A 27,882-nucleotide genomic window follows, 5' to 3' on the forward strand; every position below is an offset into this window, starting at 1 on the left:
CGCACAATTTACTAAAATGTGTGCACGTTTTAGTAAATCAAGGGAACGAAATAGTAAATCATGCGCACGATTTAGCCTACAATTTTTTTCCTGCATGTCATGTCTGGGGCTCCGTAAGTTAATGAAGGGTATGTAAATGTTTGCATGGGGCAATTTTTATAAATTGAGTCATTTTGTCTTGTGGAGTATATGTAAACATCTGTTGTGCGAAATAGCTTATTCAGGAATGATTTTGTTAAAATCATTCAAATGTTGCAAATTCTGCAAGGGGTATGAAACTTATGAGCAGAACTGTATAGGTTTAGATCACAGTTTACATTAATGTTTAAATGAAATAAATGACATTAAAATTCAAAGTAATCACTGTGGTAATCTAAAATACTTTTCGGATGTAACTGTTATTTGATTACCACCCATTTAAATGTAACTAATGAAATACAGTTACTTAAATTTTGTATTTCAAATACGTAACTAAGTTACATGTACTATTTCGTTACTCTCCAACCTTGTATACACAGAGATACGAACAGTAACAATGGCGTCAATTTTATCGTATCAATCCTCATCCGTTGAAAATGCATGCAAAGAAGATTTGCTTTCAAAGTGCAAAAAAACAGCTTCTGAAGAATATGTCAACAACACAAACCAAACTCTTCCAGGCCTCAGCTACATCTTCAGTGTTTTGGGCAAGTCAAAGCAGAAATTGTTCTGACAGCTAAGGAAGACCATAGGCTGACATTATGTAAATTTGTTACAAACCTACATTTGAGAAGGAAATAAGAATGGAATTACTAGGCTAGTTTACCGTGACAGGATGCGACAGAGAGCAAAGACGCAAACGTATGACGTGATGGTATGTCCCAAAGCTTGTCTATTATTTTGCTACACCTTTGGTCACAAAAAGAGTACATACTTTTGGGCGTAGTAGAAGTATGTGAATTGGGACGCAGCACAAGGTTGATATACACAAGGGGTAACTGGCAAACAAGACACACCTGGGAACAATCTGGGAACTAATCAACAAGAAAACTACAAACAATAACAGGAAAGATACTGTATATTTATAGTTCCCTGTGAACAGATGAAACAAAGTCAGGCTTGTCACTGCTGGGACCAACTGAGACAATTTTTTAGCCTATTTTAAATTCTCTTTCGTCAATCCAGGTATGGCATTTCTTTCAACAGTTTTAATTCTTAAGTGTTAAAATACGTGCAAACCAAATGCAAGATTTGAATCAACCTTTTGTCAAGTCTATTATATAAAAGTATTTTTATATAGAAAAACTTCATTTGCTTGACTGAGTCTTTAATTTCTGTTTTCTCAGCTCTGTACAACCATGTGTAATTAATCGGTGCAAATCGACAATTCAACCTCCATATTCAATGAGGCTCCACAGTGGTTCATGTACTGCCTTTGTCGGGGATATTTTGGCTCTCATATTATGGTTTTTATTACAGCATTATTCTTATTTGTAGGAACACCAGTCTATTGCCGGTCCCTCTGGTTGTTTCTTCATGGGAACATCAAACCCAACTTGTTTCCACTGAATGTCACTATAGTGGAGCTAGTGTTTTGTATTCAATGCTTTGTAGACTTAATTGCTACCAGTTATTTCTCAGAGCCAGTCTATAAATTGAATATGTTTTTCATTGGTCTCTGCTGGACTGTCAGACCTCTTCTTCAGATCTGCATGTGCATTGAACATTACCTGGCAGTGATTCATCCAGTAACATTTCTGAGATATAAGGGCATCCAGTGCAGGATTGCATTTGCAGCAGCAGCTTGGTTACTTGGAGTAGGCAATGGCTTGAGGATGATTTTCTTTGGAATAAACTATTTTCCAGATCATATATTCTTTTTGTTTTTCTGGATTGCACTGATAAAAGTCTCTTTTTGCTGTGCTTCTGTCCTTTGCGCTCTGAAGCATCCGGGACCAGGTAATCGCAAGAATGTAGAGATGACAGACAAAGACAAACACAATAAAACTGACAGAGGCAGAGCTGTTGAGAACCAGCAGAAAAGGAAGGCCTTCAGAATCATCTCTCATAGTTTAGTGTCTATCTTAATTTGTTATTTGCCTCAAGTAGTAGCTTATTTTACACTCCTAGCTGATATCAGTAAGGAGACATATTTATGTAACGTTTTTCCGTTAAGTCTGTCCATCACTTTGATTACTGTAATAATGTCACCACTAGTCAGGATGTATAGTGACGGTCTGAAGGACATAATGTGCTTATCAAAGCTTAGAGAACAAATAAAAGGCAAATAAGGCAAACTGAAAAAATATATATATTTATGAGCTTCAATGATTATTACATTTTCGATTTCGGTAGTATTTGAGAGAGTAAAATCTGTATTTCTTTTATGGTTAGTCTTGGAGGAGAAAATGTTGATGTTGCTATGTGTCTTTCGATGTTTAGATAAAGTATAATAAGCAATTTTGCCTTTAGGCTTGCCCTTACAATATTTAAATGTGTACAATATTTTAATCACAAAGGAATAAACACAACTTGAATAAAGAAACAAATAACCGTACTTGATTTATATTTGTTAAATATGCATTGCAAGAAGTCACTTTAACTTTTTTATCTGCATGTGGGTGCATGTGCGTGTGTATTTGAGAAAGGGAGTGACTGAATTTTTATTTCTGAATGTGTTATAATAAAAAAAATAAACACAATTGTAATATATTGTAAGTCTACTGTGAATGTAGTGCAATAGACCAAATATTTAAGGGATAATGTAAAAAAATCATTTGTGTCTATTATCCTATAGCGTGTGCTAATCTAAAAAACAGAAGTCCATTACAGCCTATCAACAAGAAAAACACTGCAATTAATTTTAATACTGAGGTCAATTTCACTACAGTCAATAATAGCATCTGTGTTTTTTGGTGTAATTCAAGAGACATGAACGATTGGGCCCACTGGTCACCGGTTTTAGTTACTTGGATTGCGATTTCAGATATACATTTCAGAAAAACATGCTATTCCTCTTTTCAAGTGAAGTAGTCATGACCTGCTCCAAGACCCGACAGCAATTGTCTGCTCTGTGAATTAATCATTCTGATCGAGCTGATTCTTTTCAATGAACTAGTTCACAAATACCACTGAATGAATCATTTGTGAATTCCACTGATACGATTGCAGCAGTTAACAATTTACAATAAGTTAACAAATCCCTTAATATATCACAAATATCCTTGTCAAAAACTTTTTTATTTACCATTTTTTTAGTTGTTGTTTCAGTTATATGTAAAACATTTCATGAATTAATTCCATAGCAAAACAATAAATAGGCCTTTTAATATGTTAAGGACAAAAATAAGTTATTTCGTCAAAACTATGCTATTAAAAGGCTACATTATAAAATGTAACAAACCTTTACTATTTCTCCATGTAGATGAACATACAAATGAATCTGACTGAAAAATAGCTATATTTAATATTTTATACTTAGCTGACCAGTCAATGTACAAGTGAAACCAACAATAATCAAATTGCATTACATTTATTTAGAGCAGGTATTCAATACAGTCATTGTACACTCAAAATAATTTTTTTTCCAATTAGTTTTATTTTCCTTTAGTTGTCCTCTAAGTTTTGAAAAGCGCGTTATGTATTTCAAATATATTTATGTGCTTCATTATACTGACTATCCTCAGATATGATATAAGTGTTATTTACACTCCTCATAAACTAAGCATAAACTCAGTTTATTATAGAATATTTGAACCAATCACACTGTATATCTGCATATCTCAAGCAGGTATTCAATACTCAGATTGTTAACGTTTTAAATGTCACGTCCATTTGCTTTTTAAAAAATCGAAATGCATCATTAAAGCTCTCATAGATACACTATATTGCCAAAAGTTTTGGGACGCCTGCCTTTACGTGCACATGAACCTTAATGACATCCTATTCTTAATCCGTAGGGTTTCATATGAACATGAAGTTGGCCCACCCTTTGCAGCTACTACAGCTTTCGTGTTTATGGGAATTTTTGACCATTATTCTAGAAGCGCATTTGTGAGGTCAGGCACTGATGTTGGACGAGAAGGCCTGGCTCACAGTCTCCGCTCTAATTCATCCCAAAGCGCAGTCATGTTGGAACAGGAAAAGGCCATCCCCAACTTCCAACTCTGTTCTTACAAAGTTGGGAGCATGAAATTGTCCAAAATGTCTTGGTATGCTGAAGCATTAAGAGTTCCTTTTACTGAAATTAAGGGTCCAAGCCCAACCCCTGAAAACAACCCCACACCATAATCCCCCTCCACCAAACTTTACACATGGCACAATGCAGTCAGGCAAGTACTATTCTCCTGGCAATCGCCAAACCAAGACCTCTCTGATTTTACGTGGCCTGCCACTTCATGGCTGAGTTGCTGTTGTTCCCAATTGCTTCCACTATGTTATGATACCACTAACAGTTGACCGTGGAATATTTAGTGGTGAGGAAATTTCACAAATGGACTTATTGCACAGGTGGGAAACTATCACGGTACCACGCTTATAAGTTAAATTCTGCTCTGTACCCTATAAAAAACTATTCCTGCCAGAGAGGACGGCGACTGCAACTCATCATCATTTGAACTATACTTTTGGTACCACTTTTGACATTTTGAATTATTGTGATTATACTTGTTTGTCTGTTATTCTTTTATTTATAACAGTATAGTTTTAAGAAATGGTTATGGGTAGGTTTAGGGGTAGGTGTAGCAATAGCGGCTCAAAATATCATTTTAATGTTATATTTTTACTAAAATTGTCATTTTCCTACACATTTCTGTCCATTATGTTTTATTCTTTTAACATTCTGTATAAAATGGGTATGTTTAGGTTTGGGATGGGGTTAAGAGACCTTATATTTATCTACAAAACAATAAAATGGAAATTATACATATTTTATGACATGAAAGATTTTTAAATATTTTATGTTTTTCACTGTAAAAACTTAAGTGTTTTTATGTTTTAGTGCTATAATTATGTCAATATTGTACATTTTAGCACCTTTCTGAACATACAAAACTTTTAACGTATTAACAATGAGATCAGGCTGAATTTGAAGGGGTGTCCCAATACTTTTAGCAATATAGTGTATCTCTATTTTTCAGTGTCTTATTTGCCTTTTATTTGCTCTCTAAACTTTAAAAAACCCATGATGTGTTTCAGACGGTCTTCACTATACATCCTGACTAGTGGTGAAAGTAGTATTGTGATCAGAGTGATGGACAGAATGATCGGAAATGCTATACATATGTATAACTGAATACTGACTTTAGCTATGAGCACAAAATAAGCTACTAACTGAGAAATACAACAAATCAAGATAGACACTAAAATATGAGAGATGATTCTGAAGGCCTTCCTTTTCTGCTGGTTCTCAACAGCTCTGCCTCTGTCAGTTTTATTGTGTTTGTCTTTCTCTCTCATCTCTACATTATTGCGATTACCTGGTCCCGGACACTTCAGGGCACAAAGGACAGAGACACAGTGAAAGGAGATTATTATCACAGCAATGCAGAAAAGCATAAAGAATATATCATCTGGAAAAAATTCTGTTATAAATAAAATAAGCCTCAAGCCATTGCTTACTCCAATTAGCCAAGCTGCTGCTGCAAATGCAGTTCTGCACTGGATGCCCTTATATCTCAGAAATGTTACTGGATGAATCACTGCCAGGTAATGTTCAATGCACATGCAGATCTGAAGAAGAGGTCTGACAGTCCAGTTGACACCAAGAAAAAATGCAACCGATTGATAGTTTTCCACTGAAGCATTGTTGGTAAAGAATAAGTCTATAAAGCAAAAAAAAAAAAAAAAAAAAAAAAAAAACAACTCCAGTACAGTGAGGTTCAGAGAAAACACAAAGCTGGGCTTCATGTTCCTATGATGAAACGCCCAGAGGGACCAGCAATTGATCGGCATTCCCAAAATTAAGAACAATGCTTTAATGGTAGAAATGACAAGAACGCCAAAACGTTCTTGACAAATGCAGTGCCACAGTAAGGATTCACTAAACATGGAAATTGAAGTGTTGTTTTCGAAGGATGAATTTCACATGGTTTTACAAATCTGGGGAAACAGAAATGAAGTTTGATTTTCAAAAAAAGGCAAGCAGAAAGAGAAAGAGAAAGTACTCACTGTATTATTTCAGTTACACTTTATAGTCCATTCTATAATTAACTTGGCATACATGTCTTCTAACTCTCATTTATTTGCAACTACATATCAACTAACTCTCATTAGAGTATTAGTAGACTGTTAGGGTTAGTAGAATAAGTTGACAGTAGTTGCAAAGTTACATATAGTCAGTGGAATGTATGTTGAAGGACCATCAACATTAATTGTTAGCAAATATTAAGCAGACAGTCTTATACTCTAAGCGTAGCATGTACGTACAAAGTTACTTGGACTATTGAAATAAAGTGTTAACATAATTTTTAAACTAAAGGAATGATTTCTGGATCAGACTTTGCTAATATTTTGCCACAATTAGATTGTGTGAAATATCATACCTAAATTGATGAAACAGCATGCAAAATACTCTAAAGAACTGATTCAACTGATCCTGACAACGACGAGCTTTCAAAAGTGTCTGACTTTATTTGATCCATTCATAAAGTAATATCTGTGCTCATTGCATATTGTGTTTGCATAGGACTGTCCAAGTTTTTTTTACCCATGTCATTAGCGTTTGCTTATGAATATCGATATTTGCAACAGCATATTATGAAAAGGTGTGATATTTGAATAAAACATTATGGAGCTGTATCAAACAAACCTTATATTATGTACCTTTAGTCTGAATTTACAGAATCAGAATCACATCATTACTCCAGTTTTCTGTTCATGTCATGCTCTGGCTGAAAGGATAACAGTATAGTGATGCAGAAGAGAGCTTTTAAAGCATGTTAGATCATATTATTTATTGGAAAATTAATAGAAAAAATAATTTGAGTTGTTTTGTGCAGTCCTGTGATCATAAAGCAAAGCAAACATCATTATAAGAAAGGTATACAAAAGTTATTTGAATGGGGATGATAACCTTTATCAATTTGATAAATATCAAAACTTCCTTGTATAAGAATCATAGTTGAAATGGCCCTAAGTCTATCATGGGATCAAGTCATTCATGCTAAACCACTCTTTGGTGCTTGACCCCTAAAAATACAGTGAAGATCATTAGTAATTGTATTGAGTACTTAATATTGTTAATTATCAAGTGTGTAAGAAAGAGACAGTGTGACTGCAGAAGTGCTCAGAAGGAAATGATAGGGGGTGGTGTTGGGAGGACGAGCAGGGTCAGGGGGATGAAAACATACTGAGAAGAAAGAATGTGTTACAGTGTGTGTTCGACCAGAGTGAAGAGTGTTTAAGATTTACAGAGGGCGACAAAAGTAGTTTCTAGTGTTCATGTGCTATGAAATGATACATAATCAAAAGGAACCGTTTAAAATATTTGAAGTCTGAAGATTGACCCAATAATGAAGAATTCAGTCCAAAGGAAAAGGACCTCCAACTCAACTTTAACTAAAGCCAACATGTGAGTAAGGATTATGTTGTGTTTGAATGAAGAATGAATATCTTTCAGCATGGGTCATGTTGCCAGTGTTATCACTCTTCAAGCTGATATGGCCACACTATATTCTTTGTATTTGATACGCTAAATCTTAACATCTCCCTTTTTTATCTCATCATTACGACCTTATTTCTCGAAATTGTGACTTTATATCTAAAGATTTTTTTCTTGTGATTTACTTTTTCCCTGAAAATTACTTTATTTCTCACAATGAAACTTTTTTCAAACTGTCTCACAATTATTATTTTTTTACTTTTTGAGGTATATACATCCACTGATACATAACCTTTTCTTATGCATATGAATTGCTAGTTAGAACAGTGACAGTCAGATAGTCAGATATATTTACCTGAATAAAATTAGCATTATGAAGCATTATAATGATGTTTGGTATTGTTTGTTTAATGTATTTTTTACTTTCAATTGAATAATTGAACAGTCTTGATAGGTTTTTTCGCATACAAAACCTTAATAGTAGGCCATAAGAAGCCATCAGTCAAAAGTCACTAATCACAAGCACAGAAATTTTATGACGTGAACTGTTTGGAGCCCAGAGAACAGTCTTGTCACCTGCTGCCTTCCATTTTTAACATCCATTGTAAACTTAAACAGAACAAGTGTGTCAAGGTCTTGAATTCATTCTCAAGTCAAAGTCACATGTTTCTGTCTCGTGTTGCCCACAGGCTAACAACAGGCTGTTAGTCTTTATTTTTATTCCCACATTACAAAAAGAAAATACTTCTTAGTTTAAAAATGACTTCTTTAGATTTAAAAACTATTCTTAGTTTACTACTTTATATTCAGTAAATAAATTATACTGGAGAACAGGATAGCTCTCCAATTCATATGCGACCATGTTTTTGTGAATGTGCAAGTTAAAATTTGATGTGGTAGCATTTTGTGCAAGTGCATGGTCACGCACTCAGTTAAATTCGCGCGTGCGCAACAGAACGTCGTTGTATCAGCAGCTGCTGCAGTCTGTAACTTTTTTGTGTTCAGAATTAACAAAATTTATATAATGAACGAGTGCGTCATGAATCCATTTTCCAAACCGTGTTTGTGTTATATCCTGAATCACTACAGTACGCCTATAATAGGTGTTTATATTCGGACTATTTTAGACAAGGGTCGACTCGGCTCCGCTGCGGAGTAGCACAGTACCTGCGTGACTCGTCATAGACATAAACAGAGAGAAGTAGTTCCGGCTACAATGTTCTTCCGCAAGACACATGCAGTTCTATTTATTAACTGCTAGAGAGCGAACGTACACGCGCATTGCACACTGATGATGAAACAGAAGCCCCTCACTGCCAATTGGGAATTCAGAAATTTTAGGAATTAAGCCATATTAAAATGAAAAGGTCAATAGCTGAACACTTTAAAAAGCAAAGTTTGGAGGTCAGGGATGCTGGTTGAAAGGACAAGCCAACGAGCCAGCATACAGACACAACTGAAGACGAGAGCACAGGTGCGGACAGGAAGGAACCGAGTGAGCAAAGGAAAAAGAAAAGGCACAACTTCCAGCAGCAATGCTTAGACCAGTGGTCGCCAACCCGTCGATCCGCCTGCATGTCTACTGTTTTTGTTTCATGCTTTTTTTGTGTGTGTAGCATACAATTTCACAAAGATAAAGTCAGACCATTCTTGACTGATAGTTTTTTGATTTGATAGTTAAAAGATTAAAACATTTTGCAAACATGAGGTCTCATGTCACTGTCAGTCTTTCTACATCAGTGCAAAACTAGGGTATGCAGATTAAAGGGGCCCTGTGTAGGAATGACACCCAGTGGTCGAAATAGGTACTGCAGTCCAAATTCAAAATATTGTTTGCCCCCGCTCCCTCCTTCAAAGACGCGGGTTGCCAGCTTGAGAACACGCAACAAGAGGGAGCGCAATTTACAATGAAATCCGAGAAGACTTAAAGGATTAGTCCACTTTTAAATAAACTTTTCCTGATAATTTACTCACCCCCATGTCATCCAAGATGTCCATGTCTTTCTTTCTTCAGTCGAAAAGAAATTACAGTTTGATGAAAACATTCCAGGATTTTTTTTCCATATAGTGGACTTCAATGGGCACCAAACAGTTGAAGGTCAAAATTAGTTTTACTGCAGCTTCAAATTGTTCTACACGATCCCAGATGAGAAATAAGGGTCTTATCTAGAGAAACCATTGCTCATTTTCTGAAACAAATTGAAAATTATATAAGTAACCATAAATGCTCATCTTGAACTAGCTCTCTTCTTCTCTATTAGAATTCCAGCAGTGTAGACACTGCTAAGTGTATTACTGCCCTCCACAGGTCAAAGTTTAAACTAATTGTTATATACTATTGAACTAGCATTTGCATATAACAATTAGTTTAAACTTTGACCTGTGGAGGGCAGTAATACACTTAGCAGCGTCTACACTGCCGGAATTCTAATAGAGAAGAAGAAGAGAGCTAGTTCAAGATGAGCATTTATGGTTAAAACTTATATAATTTTAATTTTTGTTTCAGAAAATGAGCAATGGTTTCTCTAGATAAGACCCTTATTTCTCATCTGGGTCAGTGTAGAACAATTTGAAGCTGCAGTGAAACAAATTTTGACCTTCAACTGTTTGGTGCCCATTGAAGTCCACTATATGGAAAAAAATCCTGGAATGTTTTCATCTAAAACTTTAATTTCTTTTCGACTGAAGAAAGAAAGACATGGACATCTTGGATGACATGGGGGTGAGTAAATTATCAGGAAAAGTTTATTTAAAAGTGGACTAATCCTTTAAGGCAGGAACACACCAAGCCGACAGAGGGCTGTCAGGCAGTTTTTGTTCGTCGGCCGAAATGTCGAATCGGCATCGGAGCTCGTCGGTCCATCGGGCCATCTGATCATTCTGATTGGCTGTTCAGATATTGCCACCTGTTGGTTCGGAAAGGCATTTCATTTTTATGCTTTATTAAAGTACAAATCTTACATAAAGCCCCTTTAAGACAACTATTCATCAGCATGCATTGATTAATCCCATGTTGTTTCAAAGAAAAAAAAGGTGCGACCAAATCATGTGCTGGTGCGACCAACTGAAAAAGTTGGCAGCTCCAGTCCAACCAGTGGAAAAGTTAGTCTGGAGCCCTGCCTGGGTTACGCCAATTCAGGGTAATTCCACGTTAATTCCACTGAACACATATATATGTATGGAGGGAAGCGCTTTTGAGTACCAAAATTTTTGAGGACCGGTTCACAGGGACACGTTTACTTACTGGAGTAGGATTTTTCTCTATCTCTGGTAAGATAGCAATCATGATGATAAGTGTATTCTTTAATTATTAGGTGTATAACAAATCGCAGTTAATCCGTGATCCATACGGACAAGGTCCAATGGTTTAGAATCAGCACGGATGCGTGAATCGCGGATAAACTGCTAAATTTAACCATCATAGAGGGAAAGTTTATCATTTGGATGTGTTTTGTCTCATCAATTAACACATTCAAACGATTTTAAAAAAAAGCGGAAGAAGAGGCGAAAATCAGGACTCCTGGATTCCAATTACATTCCTGAGCATGTGCACACAGAGAGAGTCAGTGCTCGAACACCGAACTAATTCCTCTTTCGTGTTTACTTGCGCTTTAACGGACACATATACACACAAAATTACATCAAAATACCTGTCTCTGCAAGTATTCTCTCGGTTATGTCATAAGTGAAGAGTTGAGAAAGAAACCGGATGTGTCCTTTCCTTCTTAAAGTGACAGCAGCCTAATATTCTTGCTGTTGTCTGTGTCACTGATGTTAGTAAAATAAAAATAAAATCATTATTATCATCTACCATGTTCAAGAGAAAAGAAGATAGTGAGGATAGCAGTCTGGAGGAAAGTGATGAGGACAGATTTTAGGATAAGTGTGTTGTGTAAAGTGTGAGTACCAAGCAACATCTCCAGGTGCTCCCTTGAGAACCAGACCAAAAAAGTTATGTGCACCCCTGTATATAAACACATTGTTTTGGGCATGTGTGGACAGGCTCATACTTTCATTTATAATCATTTATTTATAATTTATGACAAAAAGATTTATTGATCTTTTTGTTGATCTGAGTGCGCATATTATATCACACACACTATACTTTTAAACTAAATTTTAAATAATATAACAAAACATTTTAGACCATTAGCATAGCAGCAGAAAGCAGGATTGGGGTACATAGCTCAAATGTACAAGCACAGTCCACAGAGGTTATATGGATCTGGGTAATCTCTTTGAGGACGTCATGTACCAGAGTGACAGGATTCCTCCCACCTTGTTGTTGCATATTTAGCTGTAACAGAGACCTGAATTTTTCAGGCGAGGCTTGTGTAATTCAGTATGTTTGGCCTTTTCGAGGTGCTGGGTCATTAACATATCTATGAGTTAACAACATAGATACTTGTGGTCTAGTTCCAGAAAAAAAAAATCCCATATCATATGTGCTAAAATTCCATATCCTAGTAATACAGAGCAGAGGTATTGCGCTAAATTGTTCTATAATCATGGTTTTATGTTTAGTTTTATATAATGGGTTGCCCTTGACTGACCAGCATGGATTGTTCCCATGTTCCTACCTTCCAGGAATTAAGACAGCGTGATGAATACCTATCCAGGAGTTGTAAATCAGATTAGTTTATTAACTTGGCACCATGTGCTGAGCAACATGTCTTCAGGTCATCATCACACCATTACTGCAGAAAAAAAAAATGTATTTATATTTCCATTACATCTCTTGCTGTTAGTCTCAGTGAGAATTTTTGAATGATTAAATCTGCTAAATATGTGAATGTGATCATACTTCTGGGAGTGATCCTGAATCAGATGAGCATCTAAAAATAAGATTTTCCTAAATAGATATGTGGCCGATGAGTGAGAGAGACAGGGTGAGAAGGCTCAAATGATTTTATTAGGAGATCAAGCTGGTTGTTGAGTCTTGTTACACTTGGTATTTCTGTTAAAGGCCAGCTGGATCACAGAGCACACTTAGGAACATGCCGATCTTCATATTAAATTATATGATATTGGCCTATCTAAGAACTTCTCCAATGTCAAGCATAAATGCCTCTATGCTAGCATATCTTTGTTATCTCATCAGACAAACTTTTTATGTTCCAGAGTATTCTTACAGTTTCAACAACAGTACCAGGCACAGATCATCCATATTTAAATACAAAGTCTAATGTCCAAATCTGACTGCCATCAGGATGTGAATAGAGTTTCAACAACTATAGGTGTTTATGAAAAACATAAACATAGAAGTACACTACAAGTGTACATTCAATTCCATTTAGCACACTTATTTTTCACAAGAAAAAAAAAAAAAAAGCATTTTTGAGATCTAATAATATAATTTCCCGTCGCCACTTTTATAAAGATATCACTGTAAACCCTAACAATCAAAATAATTAATTGGTTTGAGTAGGGCAAACTCAAATTAAACAAATTAGTTCATAAATGTTCTGTATTGCCGTACTCTTTCAACAACTGCAATGCTTTGCTAATGTTATATTATAGCAGCGTGCTGATATATAGCGGCATTGTGCTTCTGGCGACCTGAGTTTGAGTCCCGGCTTGCAAACCTATACCCAATCCTGTCCCCCTCTCTCTCCCTCTCTCCCACTTTGCTTCCTGTCTGTTTATATATGTTAGGATTACATGATCATTTTAAGTTTAATATATGAATTAACTTACTCAAAATTTTCAAGTTAAGAGCAATTAAAATATATGAGTACAAAATTGACATCTGCTAGTTCTGCTTACTTAAACTTTGAAAATATGTAACCTCAATTGTTTTGAGTTTTGCCAACTTATTCAGGTTTACAATGTATATTTTATATCTTTATATTATTGATAAAGATACTTATTTTTTATTTAACTTTTCTCTGCATATTATCTGTTCATTGTTGTCCTTTTAACCAATTTTGAGCTAAGAACAGGTCTGCTACCAGGTGCACTCTCTTGAACAGATTTTTGAATAATGCATCAATCAGGTTTTTGTAAACCCCTCTTTAAAAATTATAAGTATTTATTGGATAACACAGGAGAGTGCACACATGCAGGGAACCACGTGGTTGTGGTTGTGGCTGCGGAACTATGGCAGCTGTGTGGTACTTTACACTAGACAAATGTCTTTCACCTCTTGCTCAAGTTACGAGGACATGCTGTCACAGTGTTTGAAAAACATCCCGCTGGTGTGTTATTAATTATACGTAATGAAGTGAGCACATGTCTGAGTGAAAGCCTCCATGAAGTTGTACTTTCATGCTCTGTCGAGACTAGCCGTCCATTCATTAAACTATAAAGTATTTATGAATGTTCAACACCAGAAAACTATTTCACAGTTTATATTTTAAGTTTGCTTGGGAGTTAAATGTTGAGCCTCAGTCAGGATTTATGGCCTAGGTGAAAGAAAAGCTTATCCACAAAATGTTGTTTGAATAATGAGCAGATAGGAGTCAAGAAAGAAAGAAAGAAAGAAAGAAAGAAAGAAAGAAAGAAAGAAAGAAAGAAAGAAAGAAAGAAAGAAAGAAAGAAAGAAAGAAAGAAAGAAAGAAAGAAAGAAAGAAAGAAAGAAAGAAAGAAAGAAAGAAAGAAAGAAAGAAAGAAAAAGAAAGAAAGAAAGAAAGAAAGAAAGAAAGAAAGAAAGAAAGAAAGAAAGAAAGAAAGAAAGAAAGAAAGAAAGAAAGAAAGAAAGAAAGAAAGAAAGAAAGAAAGAAAGAAAGAAAGAAAGAAAGAAAGAAAGAAAAAGAAAGAAAGAAAAAGAAAGAAAGAAAGAAAGAAAGAAAAAGAAAGAAAAAGAAAGAAAGAAAGAAAGAAAGAAAGAAAGAAAGAAAGAAAGAAAGAAAAAGAAAGAAAGATTAAGCAGTGAAGCAGTTTTTTTAAATATTATTTTTATATGAAATAATAATAAAAGATTATGACAAACAATTTAACGAGGCTTTCTTTTCTCAGTATTTGTTTCGCTTTCCTGTACATTTTCTAAACATCTAAATCGATCTATATTACCATTTCAATTGTATCCGACTCTTGGTGATTCTATGGCAATCTCTCACCACATGCGAGACTATCCATGAAGTTTCTTGGCAATGTTTTACCCAGGGTAGGTTACCAGGTCTTTCCCCAACCCTCTCCATTACATGGCTTGGGACTCACAAACATATTCACACCTACAGTCAAATTTGGCCTACCCTGCAGGTCTGTGGATTGTGTGTGGGGGGGAAACCCAAGCTGACAAACACAGAAAGGACTCCTGGCACAGCTGGGGCTTGAACCAGGGACCTTCTTGCTGTGAGGTTAAAGTGAACTACGACTGAAGTGCCCTTGAGCAAGGCACCTAAACCCCAATTGCTGCCCAGGCACCGCAGTGAATGTGTGTGTGTTCACTACTCACTGCTTCTCATGTGTGTGTAATAACTAAGATAGGTTAAAATGCAGAGGACAAATTCTGAGTATGGGTTACCATGCTTGGCCTTCACTTAACTTTACGCTTGAAACAAGAAAAAGTTCTGCCAATAGTAACAAGAAAAAATATCTGTCAGCGGGGTAAAAAATGTTTTAATTAATTTAAAGGGAAAACATTTAAATGGATTTTCTTTTTTTTTTACTTGCTCTCCCTTCATTTTTCTTACCCCAAAAACAGATATTGTTCTTGTTTTAAGTCACTTAATTTTGATACATTTTTGAGAAAACAAGACTTTTTGTTTTCTCAAAACAAATCATTTTGCTTCTTGAGTAAATGTATCTTGATTTAAGAATATTTAGATATTGTAAAGGAAAACAACACAAAAATTCTAGCATAATATATAAATTGTATTTTTAAACAAATTTCTATATCCTGAAGACTGGTGCTGAATATATATGATTTAAAAATACTACATATTTACATTTTTTCCCCTTACAGACTTTTACATGCTCCTCAAATCAATACCAGGCCAGTGTGTTTGTCTCAGATGAGCAGTGTTTTCACCAGCGTGTCACCGCTATTTGGAGCCGCACAAGCTTTCCTGTTGAGACTAGCCCAGCTTGAAGCTCAGTTGGTCTTGAACCTGATTAGTAACGTTGCAGCTGGAAATACTAGCAGTTATGGGAACCCCCTTGTTCCTCCAAGTCTCTTACAGCCTGTTGGCATTCAAAGATCCTCATTTTTGAGCATGTACCAGCCCCCAGGGGTTTTTACCCTCTCCCAACTATTGCACAGAAAAAAAATGGATTTCATACCTCACAGGGTTAGTTACCCCTCATCAATTAATTCAGTTATTGCCAATAAGGAGAGTGGTGACCTTCTAGCAAAAGAGATCATTCAGGAGAAAACACCCATCATTAGTAACACAACAGTGTCACTGCCAACATCTGAGGAACCTCTCGTTAGATCCGGTACCAACCATCTAGGCAAACATTTTGCCTTCAATGAGGAAGTGGACTGTTCTCAGTACCAAACATTGACAGCCAAATCAATGATGGCTCCTGATAGACCACAAATTGAAGAAATAGAGCCAAAGCAACAAGCAATGCAACATTTTCCAACAGAAAATCTGATCAAAGCTTTAGCCAGTCTTGGCCTCTCTCTTGAGGACCTGGAATTACTCAGTCACTTCCCAGACAACCAGTTAACAACAGAGAAACTCCCCTTCATTATACAAGACATCCAACAGCGCAAAGAAACAAAGAACATTCATCATGGCCATGCTAGATGGAACTCGTCTGATCAGAAGGAATCACATGCTCATGGGAAACATCATGATCAAAGGTGTATTAGGCACAGTGAATGGCAAGGATCTGCTTTACCAAGTCCCTATGGGCAATCCTGTCCATCCTCCCATTCCCATAGATCTCTCAATGCTAAAAGATCCAGCACATCTGAGGTCATTCATGAGCACTTCTCAACCCAGTCTAGAGCACTGAAAAGATTAAGAGATTCATCAGGTGAGTTTTTATTACATCTACAACTCATGCATCAATGATCCAGATTGAACTGTGCCTATTGTAACTTACAAGCTAGAAATGTTGGTTGGAAAAATATACTGAATATACATGTGTTATATGTTTTTGTGCCATAAATATACAGCTTTAAAAAAGTATATAAATTTTATCATTGGTTTCGGGGCAAAGAGTTGGATTAAACCCCAGTTTCTCTACCTTCCAGGAAGAGGATCAAATTCCTTCCTTAAGAAACTGCAGCATGGGCCTGCTGAGGTCACAAGGTTGAGGCCTGGCTCAGTCTGTTTTCCCTCTTGCTCAAAATGCAGCTCACGGCACAGCTTTGTCTCTCCAGGCTGTAATAAAACAAGACATTATACAACAAAAAGATCCATGTTCTCTTCAGACATATCCACCACTTCCAGTGCTATAAGAAATAGTCTTCAACAGTCTTTTCCAGTCAAGTCTCCAACATCAGAAGGAACCACTGAATCGACGAAAATTCAGATGCCAGTAACTAAGATGACAGCAAAAACATCAGCACAAACTGTAAGTTCTAGGAGGTGTAACAGAAATACTGTGTATTATAAATGATTTCATGATGGTAATAATAGCTTTCAAAAGCCAGTCTCATTAAAGGTGTTTCATAAAGGTCTTTATTCTCTGTAAGCATTAAAGTATCAGTTTGGTCTCAACATTGCAGGCTGAAATGGTAAGGATCGTTCACGCCACTACAGTCCCATGATAACAAATGGAGACAGTGTCCTCTAGTGGTGTGAGAACACTTTCACATGTTTCAGAGAAGAAACAGCACAGACTAGGCCTATGTGCTGTAATAGGCAAACTATTTTAATAAAGCACTTAACTTTATTTCTCTTATCGCTCCGTGTTTTCCAACAGAAGGGTGTCATTCGTGTGTCTGGAATCTCTCTTGACTACACTGAAAGTGAGCTAATCAAAATGGCATCTCCGTTTAGTCACCCTGTTGAGGTTTTAACTGCAACTGAGATTGACATGGAAACCTGTCTAGAATGGAAGAAGGTATGTGCTATCTCAGAATATGTATCTTTACACTTCATTTTAAAACATGTCAGCACATTTCTGTAAAATTGCTGTTTCAAAGTGTGTAACTGTTACATGTTTTTGCTATTCTTGTCACGTTTACACAGCTTTAACCAGCAGATGTCCTCAGCATGCTATGTTTCGAGCGAATAGTTAGTGTAATCGATTTAATTGAACAGTGAATTTAAAACAACATCTATTCTTTTCACTGCAACTTCAAAGGAAGCAAGACAATGTTGTTGAAACTAGCGCTGGATACCTGAGCTAATTTTATTTTACACTGTTTGCTACCCTGGCATAATGATCTCATCGTTAATACTTCTTACCATTTATTCTGTGGGTTTGACCGATTGTTTTCCATATATCTATTTTCTTTAAAGTATCCTTGAAAAGGGGGGTTGACTTGTCAAACAGTGGTGGCTTTTTCTGGATCTCGGCCATTAACTTCTCCGCAATGTCGTCCGCCATTTTAAATGCGCGGGACCTTAAATTAGAATGGTTTCTGATTGGCTGTAAGTGTTTAATCGTTCAACAGCTGGAAAAAGTTCTGAAGTTATCGTTATAGGCAGCTATGGTGTGGACAGTGCTATTCTTTTATATTTAGAACGATTTTTTAGAAGTATGTCTTTATTGTTATCTTTATAGTTATCATTCTTGGTGTGAATAAGCCTTTACCAAAAATCCCAGCTATCAGGGAATGTTAAACATTGGATAACATTCTGGTAAGGTTCTCTCAAAGTTATGAACAAATGTTCTTCCAGTAACGTTGACAGAACATTCTTTCAAAGTCATCTGATATTTAATAATGTTCACAAAACATTAGCACAAAAACGTTACATCATTCATGGAACTTTTTTTTCTCCCTGGAACGTTTTAGTTGAACGTTCATCTAAACTGTTTTTTAAAATGTTATTATAATTTGTTACTATTGAATGTTCTCTGAACATTCTGTAACATTCCCATTATGTTTGCAAAATGATTAAATCGAATGTTCCCTTAATGTTCGCATAACCAAGAAAAAGTGGGATAGTGCTTTCTAAAACAATAGACATAGAGCTTAAGCACTAAGCTTGTGTGTGTGTGTGTGTGTGTGTGTGTGTGTGTGTGTGTGTGTGTGTGTGTGTGTGTGTGTGTGTGTGTGTGTGTGTGTGTGTGTGTGTGTTTTCCAGGCTTTACTGATGCTTCCAACTGAATTCTCAGCCCAGGAGATGGTAAAGGTTTACTCTGCTATCCCGGTTCACCTGAGACAGCAAAGTTTGGAGCTGGTGTCCCAATCCATTGATTTAAGTTCACCTGTGAGCTAACACACTCATGGATGCATGATGAAAACAGTTTTATAATAAATATTTTCATGCATAATACATTTTTGGTTTAATTACTTTTTGGGTTTGATTAACTTTTGCCTTAGGTGTCAGTGTTTCATGCTTTTGTGGGACCATCAATGTCAAATGCAAGTATCACTTGTTCTTGAGACGTTTCAAATATTTAAACTTTAAAAATAATAGCATTTTCAAGAGATTGTTTTTCAAACTTCCACCCATCCTCCATGACTCTTAACAATAAGCCCCCACTGTCATTTAGGGGCTGCTGACACCTTTGGACCATTTGCTGGTTGTTTGTAATGTACCTAACCAGCCCTCTGCTGCTACAGGAGTGCTACGGCTGCTAAAACCTTTTGGAAAAGTTTTCCGAACTCTAGTGTTTAATGGAAACATGGTAAGCTATGCTGTTGCAGAACACCAAATATGTTTTTGACAGCAAAAGGAGAAAAACTCAAATGCATTTGGATGTTTGAAAAATATGTGAAAACATTAAAGAGTTTGACTCCATTTCTTTTACTTGTATTTGGCCCACTGAGTCTAAAAGATCATTGACTTGATATTTTTTGTTCTCATAACTAGGTGGATGTTGATCAGTGCCTTTGGAACAAGAGCAGTATCCAGATGGTTTTAGAAATGGAATCTGCTTCTGTTGCTTTATCTGTATATGAGTGGTCTCAAAAAATTCCTTGTCTTTACCACAACCATCATCTCTCTTTCCTCAGAGGATGTCATATACAGAAAAATACATTTGAGGTCAATTCAGTCAAATAACCAGAAAAATAAGTTTTTCCCCTTAAATATGGTAATTTTTCATTAACTTTGTAATAAAATACAATGAAACAAGGTCATATGAAGTATTGTTGTTTTTCTTTCACCTTTTATATTTATGAAGAAGAAAAAGTTAAAAATTAATTGAAAAATATCAGTCACTACAGTGCATGGTCATGGAAAACCTGGAAATATCCGGAAATTTTGTCTGATTTACAGGCCTGGGAAAGTACTGGAAATAATAATAAAAATTCTTATTCTTCCATTAAAAAGTAATGGAAATTTAAAACTGAATTCAATTGTTCTGGTTATATTCCGCTTTACATTGTTTCATTGACTAGAAATTGTGAGTGCGATATCCATAAAATGATTTTTAAAAGTCCTAATCCAGTAATCACAATCAACTGGAAAGGTCATGGGGGGAAAAATTAAACATTATGCAGGAACCCTGTACAATTAATTCAATATCAGCTCAGATTGTCAAAATTATACACAATTTTAAAGAGTTCACCCCGAAAAAATTAAAATAGAAAATTACACTCACTTTTTTTTCTTCAAATCTGCAAGGTGTTTTTTCTTCTATGGAACACAGAAAACTGAAAAATACATTTGAATTTACGCATTTTTCCTATAATGAAAGAATTAATGAGTAGGGGGCGCTGTAGAAGAACAAAGAGTACCATATTTGTTTTATTCACCAAGTTAAAACAGACCTCTACAATGCAAGTGAGATTTGAGAGCTGTGACAGAGGGGATATTATTTCTACTATAAGCTACACCACAATGCACTCAACTTGACCTAAATCCGCTCATATTTGCTTAGCAGAGTCTTATACCATCACTTACATAAAGGCAAACAACACGCCCAAAACATTTTTAAAAATGTACATTCCCTGACCGGGAATCGAACCCGGGCCGCGGCGGTGAGAGCGCCGAATCCTAACCACTAGACCACCAGGGAGTGCTGTAATCAGGCTAACAAATACAGCACTAGTATGATATTTTGTCATTTTATTGGACAACCAATACTTGATCATTTGGATTTTAGGATGTTTGCAGATCTTTCCGAAACAGGCACATGATTTGTTTCAGTGCTGCATTTTCTTTTTGGTTCAGTTCGCTTTCACAAGTGTGTCTGCTGCACTAAATAGTTTTAAATCACATGGGTTCTGTCTATTTTTAAACACGTGTATATCAGATTCAAATCTAGGTTAATGACACTAAATTTTATAAGAGGTTAAAGCCTATCGCATGATGATGTATCCACACTAAACGAACTGCAGTGCATCAAAGATACAAAATGTTTTATCTGTCCATTCAGTGGAAATCGAACGCATACTATACATACCATACTATACATTTGCATTTTGACAGGATTTTTAAACTGCTAATGTTCTCTTCATAGGGATTTAACTACTTGGTCCTATCCAAACCACCTTCAAGTACAGGCAAAGAGACGTTGGCGTGAAACCAAGTATTTTCCCACTGAATTTCGATGTTGATATACTCCTCCCACATTTATGATGCCTTTCGCAATGTATACATATATATATATTTTTTTAAATTACCAATGTATGAAGATCTATAAAAAAAAGCCTATTATGGGTAAAACCCCAAAAAGGGTCAATTTAGAAGATTCATATTTGAATTTATTTTTAAAACATGCGGGCATTGTCACTTTACACTGACGGTATTACAAACTAGGTTGCAAGACCTGCAGTAATCCAATAATCAAACGTTACAGCTGAGCTTCTGAAATACCGATAATGACCGACAGGAGGCGCGCGCGACATGTTTGTTTGAAAGGCCCACATGAGCACTCTGACGTAGGCTTGAAATCTAGCCAGGTAACGGTGTCGTTGCAAACAGGAAAATTACCTCTTTTAGTCGACTTATTTGGTGATAGTTAGAGGGACAGAAGCGTTACAATGCCGGGTAAGTACTCTTAATAGTTCAAATCTTTGAAAGGGGCCATGTTTAATTTTTTGACTTTGTAAATGCGGTATGCTGCGCTCTCTCTCTCTTTGTTTTGTGAAATGGTAGCCATCGCTAAATGCGTGAAGTAGCCAAATATACGTAAATTAATATATTTAACATGCGGTATGAAGCAGATTAAGGCCAGAAATGCTCACTTGGCAGAGTTTGTGTAAAGCGCAGTATACATGGAGGCCTAGTGAAGTGAATGTGATGCAGTCGTGAGGCTAACTCGCGCACCCGTCGTGTTTCTTCAGTTACTACACTAATGCTTTTAAAACTAACTATGTAACACAACTAGCATCAGTTTAGGTCAGGAAGCCAAATAGCCATTAATTGGTCCTCTGTTAGGTCAGGCAAACTTGTTTTTCACGAGGAAAGACCGCTGTTGTTATTACGGCTCGCTCGTGGCTCGAGCTAACACGCATAGCTACACAATATACGCTCTCGCCAAGCGTGAAGTTACAACTATTGTTTAACTTTATTATGCGAAGGCAGGAAATAAATTCAACAAAGGGGAACTGTTTTAATGTCGGACTTTAATGGTTTGTGCTATAATTAGTTATCCCTGGAGCTTTAGCCAGGCCTCACGTTACAATGAATCAAATCCATGTGGAGAAAGATGGTGTCGACTGACCTCCTCTTTGTCTCATTTATGCAACACACAGTGATAGATAGTAACAGATAGTTACATAATATTTAAACCATGTGTGTTATGCACTGTGTCGCGTCGCGGGTATTAGAGGAGCTTAATAAACGTTATTGTGCCTTTAGTTTGTGATATAAAACGTCTTAATTTGCTTGCAAGTTTCGTGTTCGTGCGCGAGAGAATGTGATCCAAACACAGAGGGACGAATCGTTCTTGCTGTGGTTAAAAATGACTGAAAACTACATTTGCTTATGTATTATTTTTATATACCTATTGAATCATTCATTTAGCACGGGCACCATAATGAGTGAGGTTTTACTTATGCCTGTAACTAGTTGTACTCCGTGTCCCAAAAGTCTCACTTATGTTCATTGGAATGACTTTAATGTGTGTTCTGGGGTAGTATGTACTTGGTTGAGTGTTAACATTGCATTTTACACCCACAGAACCTGCTGATATTAACAGTCCAGAGGTAGCAAAGACACCAGGAGGAGGCAACGGGCAAGGGAAGGATGAGAATGTTGTAAATGGACACAAGGAGGGGGACGCCAACCCCTTTGCGGAGTACATGTGGATGGAGAACGAGGAGGAGTACAATAGACAGGTCAGAGTGGACCTGCTTCTCTTCTGAACACAGAAGAGAATGTTTTAATGTGCTTTGTATGTATATGTGTATGTATTTGTCTGTATGTATACTACTTATGCTGCCTTCATGTGCTATTGGAGTTATCGTAAATATGCATTTCCTAGTTAAATAATTGGACATGAACGCTTTCTAAAGTCTTTTTTTTCTTTTTGACTGGGAAGCACAGGAATAATTTTCAGTTCCTGAGTTGGGCGGGCCATAAACTTTAAACATGACGGAGGGGAGAACGGTTGCTGCTGTGACTGCTGTTCTTTATTGTTTTTTTCCACAACAGCTTCATCGTGTTAAAGCTTCATCTTGTCATTAAAGTAGTGCATATTTCCATATATGAATAATCATTTGAAGCATATTGTATGTTTTATACACTGCGAAAATAGCTTGTATTTACCTGAAATTTAAGAATTGTCAGTAAGCTGACTATCTAGGTAGCGTGGTGAATGTTTATATGGTTGTCAATGAATGGGAAACTAAACATCATTTTGGGTTTAATATTTTCCCAATAAATAGGCAATAATAAACCTAGTGTCCTCCATGATTCCTGTTTTTTTTTTTTCCCACAACAAAGCACTTGAATGTGACACTCGTAATCACAACTTTGGACGTGGGAAATTTCTGCTAGCACATGAAGGCAGCGTTAATAGGATTCAAAAATTCCGTTCAAGTTGTAAATGGTTTTACTCAACCTCATGTTGTTGCAAACCTTTATGACTTTATCCAATGAGACACAAGGTGGTATTTAGGCCTGTTCATACCAAGTTGAATGAATATTTGGTGCAATAAACATTTTAATTCGAATGAATGGCTGTTAAAGTGTCCCTGTTATGCTATTTTGAAGGTTCCTAATTTTGTTTTCGAGGTCTCCCACAATAGGTTTACATGCATCCAAGGTCAAAAAAAAGGATGAGAATTCATGCTGGAATTGACACAGAAAAACTGACAGCATCTTTACTGTTCATATCACAGTGTATCAGGTGCTGTGGAGGGCTGAAATTCAGATAATGGTAATGGACATTTAATTTCCCGACATGCGCTGTTGTAAGTGGTAGAACAATCACATTCACAACAGACTGGGTCTTCAAAGCAGAGTTGGCTGGCAGCAAGGTGCGGTTTAGAGAGACTATATCTTATAACAAACTGTTTTCAGACTGAGAATTGAGGTGATGTGCAATGTGTATTATGAGAATTATTTTTCTGACCCTAAATGCATGTAAACCTATTGTAGGAGACCTCCAAAACAAAATTAGGAGCCTTTAAAATAGTGTATTGGGTCACTTTCTTTACAACAATTAACATTTTCTTAGTTTTATAACAGCAGCAGGAAGAATAAAAATAGGCAATATAAAGTCAAATATAAAGAGCATAAATTACAAAGGAGTCTAATAACTCTTGTCTATTAACTAATGTAATTTTTGAACCATTAAAAAAAAAAAAATGGTAGTTGATTTTAATTTTTACGCTTTTACGCAAAACTTGTACTCAAACAGTATCGCATTCAGTATCTGAATTACAACATATGGACTTTTTTTTTTTTTTTTTTTAAACTTGAACAGGATGAGTGGTGCACGGACTAGTCTTCACAAATCTGGAAAAATAAGCCTAACAATTTTGAAATAAGTATTCTATCAGATAGCTAGTGGTGTACTGTCTAGCTTTAATAACATAGTCACTTTGTGTGGGCAGTGTGACAAATCTTCTGAGCAAACCACAGCAAACAATAATTGCCTAATATAAGTAAAAAGTTCTCAAGTAAAAAGTCAGTAATTAAATAAGAACAAAGAAACAAATCACAATTGGACAAATACAACAAAGATACAGATACAAACAGTGCTTTAGAGTATTGATTCCATTATGTCAGTACTGAATTAGTTCTTTTTTTGCAGTAAACAATGCTTTTAATAAGTCTAAGTACTATCAAGCATATCACACTTTTTATTTGGTTATTCCTTCATGTTTCTTAATCGCTTCGCCCAGACCACGGCAGGTGGGTTTCACACCGACCACTCACTGATATAACATGCACAACATCTGTATCCTTGTGAAAAAAATGCATTACCACTTTAGTTAAATTAGGTATAGTTCAAGATTTTTATTTTTTTTTTTGCATTTATTTTGCAGTGAAATGGCAAATTATGAAGCATCGCAAAAAAAAAAAAAAAAATCATGATAAACTGGAGAAACTGACCGAAAGTGTACATTTGAATGTGGTGGACTAGCGCTCCACACTGTCTGACATTACATCTAGTATAGTCTGATTTGTATTCACATTTGCAATTTAATTTTTTACATCCATTTGCTGTGTTTGTCTTCATCTTTAACTTTAACTTTTACCATAATGACTCTTGAAAAGGGGCACCTTAAAATTCATACACACATTTTAATGGCTCTGATGCTTTGCTGCAGGTGGAGGAGGAACTCTTGGAGCAGGAGTTTCTTGAACGCTGTTTTCAGGAGATGTTGGAGGAGGAGGATCAGGATTGGTTCATCCCTGCCAGAGACCTTCCCGCTGGAGTAGGGCAGATCCAACAGCAGCTTAGTGGGTTGTCGGTCAGTGACGGAAACGCCGAAGACATTGCAGTAAGTGTTACGGCATAATGATTTGATTTATAGTTATTAAAGGATTAGTTCACTTCTGAATAAAAAATTCCTGATAATTTACTCAACCCCATGTCATCCAAGATGTTCATGTCTTTCTTTCTTCAGTCAAAAAGAAATTAAGGTTTTTGAGTAAAACATTCCAGGATTTTTCTCCATATAGTGGACTTCAGTGGGATACAACGGATTGAAGGTCCAAATTGCAGTTTCAAAGATCCCAGACGAGGAATAAGAGTTATGTAATGTGTGGTGGATCGCAGAGCAGTGCAAGATGAGAATTTGTGGTTAAAATGTATATACATTCTTTTATTTATTTTATTTTTTTTAGACTATGACCGATCATTTCGCTAGATAAGACCCTTATTCCTTGTCTGAGATCGTGTAGAGCCCTTTGAATCTGCATTGAACCTGCAATTTGGACCTTCAATCCATTGTACCCCACTGAAGTCCACTAAATGGAAAAAAAATTCCGAAATGTTTATCTTAGAAAAAATTTAATTTCTTTTCGACTGAAGAAAGCAAGACACGAGCTTCTTGGATGACATGGGGGTGAGTAAATTATCAGAATTTTAATTCTCACGTGAATTAATCCTTTAAGATGTAATGTAATCTCACATCCTTCCTGAAAGGAAACCACTTTGTAGACCTCAAATAAACTTTTGTGATATTGTACTCATATGTACTTCATCTCTTTTCTTTCTCAGCGCAAGAGCAGCTTGAACCCAGAGGCCAAGGAGTTTGTTCCAGGAGTGAAATACTAGAGACCCTCCAGTTAGGGGCTCCTTTATAGAGACTTTATGTGACCGCTGGTGGCCAGGGGTCACCCTCACACATACTTCAATCTTCCTGGGGTTGTGTGGGGCTTGATGGGATGGGGCTTGTGGGTTGGGGGGAGGGAGGGGGGGTGCTGGATGCTCTTCTATAAGCTTTTTATTTCCGTCTGTCTCCATGTATAATGTGGGCGGGTTACTCAGTGTAATGTTCCTATTGGACCGCTGCAGATTGCGACTAGTTCTCCTGGAAGATCTTTGTATTAATCTCAGAGGAACAGTTATGTGAGTTCCACTATTGTGATAGTGACTAGCAGTTTGTCCCCGTGTCATTGCCATTTTCTTTTTTTCCTGTCTTCTCTTTTATTTTCTTTAAAAGGAAGTTTGGCGGGGAGGTGTGTGTCATAAGAGTGGGAGGGGAAGGGCTGGGACAAAGGAAACCTGACAGTAAAAGGACCGTTGACAGGTGGACCATTCTTTGATGGACTGATGAACTGGTGGCAGCTGACAACTTTTGAGGGATTTTCACAGAAACATTTTTTCTGTTTCTTTTCTCCTTCCTCCGTTGAAGTTCTGTCACAGTGTGCAACATGCATTAACAAAAATGGAAAAAAATCAAATAAAACAAGCAGGTTCCCTCTTGGACATCTTGTTCTGTCCCATGATGTTTTGTTGTTTTTGCTTTCAATGTCATGTAAACTAAACTTCAATCTTGACAGTTCTCAACCCAAAGTTTTACTTCTTCATTAAATGCTGTAGCATAATGGAGCCATTGTTTTGTTTTGACTATAACATGCTGTCAAGAACACCAGATGAGCATCTTACAATTTTAACTTGAACAAAAAAGGGCCTTTTCGGTCTGTTATGTCTAATGTTTTTTGACTGCAGTCAAGGTAGATTGCAGTATTAAACCGGTGAGATGTTACACTGCTTCATGCAAACCAGGTTTAAATGCATCAATTGGGGAACTGAATAATTATTGCAATAATGAAAATTAAATTATAAAGCATACTGCTACAAAATGGGTTTCTTTCACAATTTTATTTTCTTGCATTTGAATGTCACATTGATTTTTTTTTTTTTTTTTTTTTTTTACTTGACTGATGCCATATATTGTAAATTGTTATCAGTAGCTGTTCTTGTTTCTGGCAGGATTCTTGATGAGGGATTTTCCCAGTGTCTGTAGCCTCATGGTTACTCAATCGACTGGCTAGCCTAAAAATGAGTCCAAAGCCACTCAGAAGGCAAATTTTTTGTGTATGAGTATTTACATTTTTGTATGTATTTGCTTAGAGCACTATTTGGTTTATCCAGGTATAACTGTGCAAACAGACTGACCAGGTGTTGCTTAATCAAACACTGTCATAGTGAAACTGCCCCACCTTTTGGAACAAGGGGTTTGTTTGCATTATTTTGTACTCTTTTTAAGGGAAAAGTGTATTTCATATTAACATTTTTATCATTAGTATTGATTTTTAGTGCTGCACCAGTTTCTCACTTTTTATCCCTTAAGATGTTCATAATCTGTTTAGGGTTATATAACTTTTCAATTTTCTGTTAAGGTCATTTACCATGTTTTTATAAATTAAGATATGTTG

General features: G+C 36.2%; 2 protein-coding genes and 1 non-coding gene across 3 annotated transcripts; 2 read left to right on the forward strand and 1 right to left on the reverse strand.

Annotated features, from left to right (window-relative positions):
* The first annotated feature begins 7,380 nt into the window (after window positions 1–7,380).
* Window positions 7,381–19,722, forward strand: si:ch211-89o9.4 (uncharacterized protein LOC566247 homolog). Its single transcript, XM_067405088.1, has 9 exons — window positions 7,381–7,549; window positions 15,486–15,882; window positions 16,006–16,507; window positions 16,728–17,050; window positions 17,402–17,542; window positions 18,733–18,858; window positions 18,972–19,013; window positions 19,145–19,279; window positions 19,465–19,722. Exons 1-9 carry the CDS (start codon window positions 7,491–7,493, stop codon window positions 19,654–19,656), a joined length of 1,917 nt encoding a protein of 638 aa, XP_067261189.1. The 5' UTR covers window positions 7,381–7,490; the 3' UTR covers window positions 19,657–19,722.
* An 820-nt stretch (window positions 19,723–20,542) lies between these two features.
* Window positions 20,543–20,614, reverse strand: trnae-cuc (transfer RNA glutamic acid (anticodon CUC)). The gene has a single exon. It is a non-coding gene; the product is annotated as a tRNA-Glu (tRNA).
* An 825-nt stretch (window positions 20,615–21,439) lies between these two features.
* Window positions 21,440–26,382, forward strand: paip2b (poly(A) binding protein interacting protein 2B). Its single transcript, XM_067403409.1, has 4 exons — window positions 21,440–21,588; window positions 22,723–22,880; window positions 25,323–25,496; window positions 26,219–26,382. The coding sequence occupies exons 1-4, from the start codon at window positions 21,582–21,584 to the stop codon at window positions 26,273–26,275; spliced, it is 396 nt and encodes a 131-aa protein (XP_067259510.1). The 5' UTR covers window positions 21,440–21,581; the 3' UTR covers window positions 26,276–26,382.
* Window positions 26,383–27,882: the final 1,500 nt, after the last annotated feature.

This window comes from Chanodichthys erythropterus, chromosome 12 (assembly GCF_024489055.1).
Source record: "Chanodichthys erythropterus isolate Z2021 chromosome 12, ASM2448905v1, whole genome shotgun sequence".
In the NCBI taxonomy this organism is placed as follows: Eukaryota; Metazoa; Chordata; class Actinopteri; order Cypriniformes; family Xenocyprididae; genus Chanodichthys; species Chanodichthys erythropterus.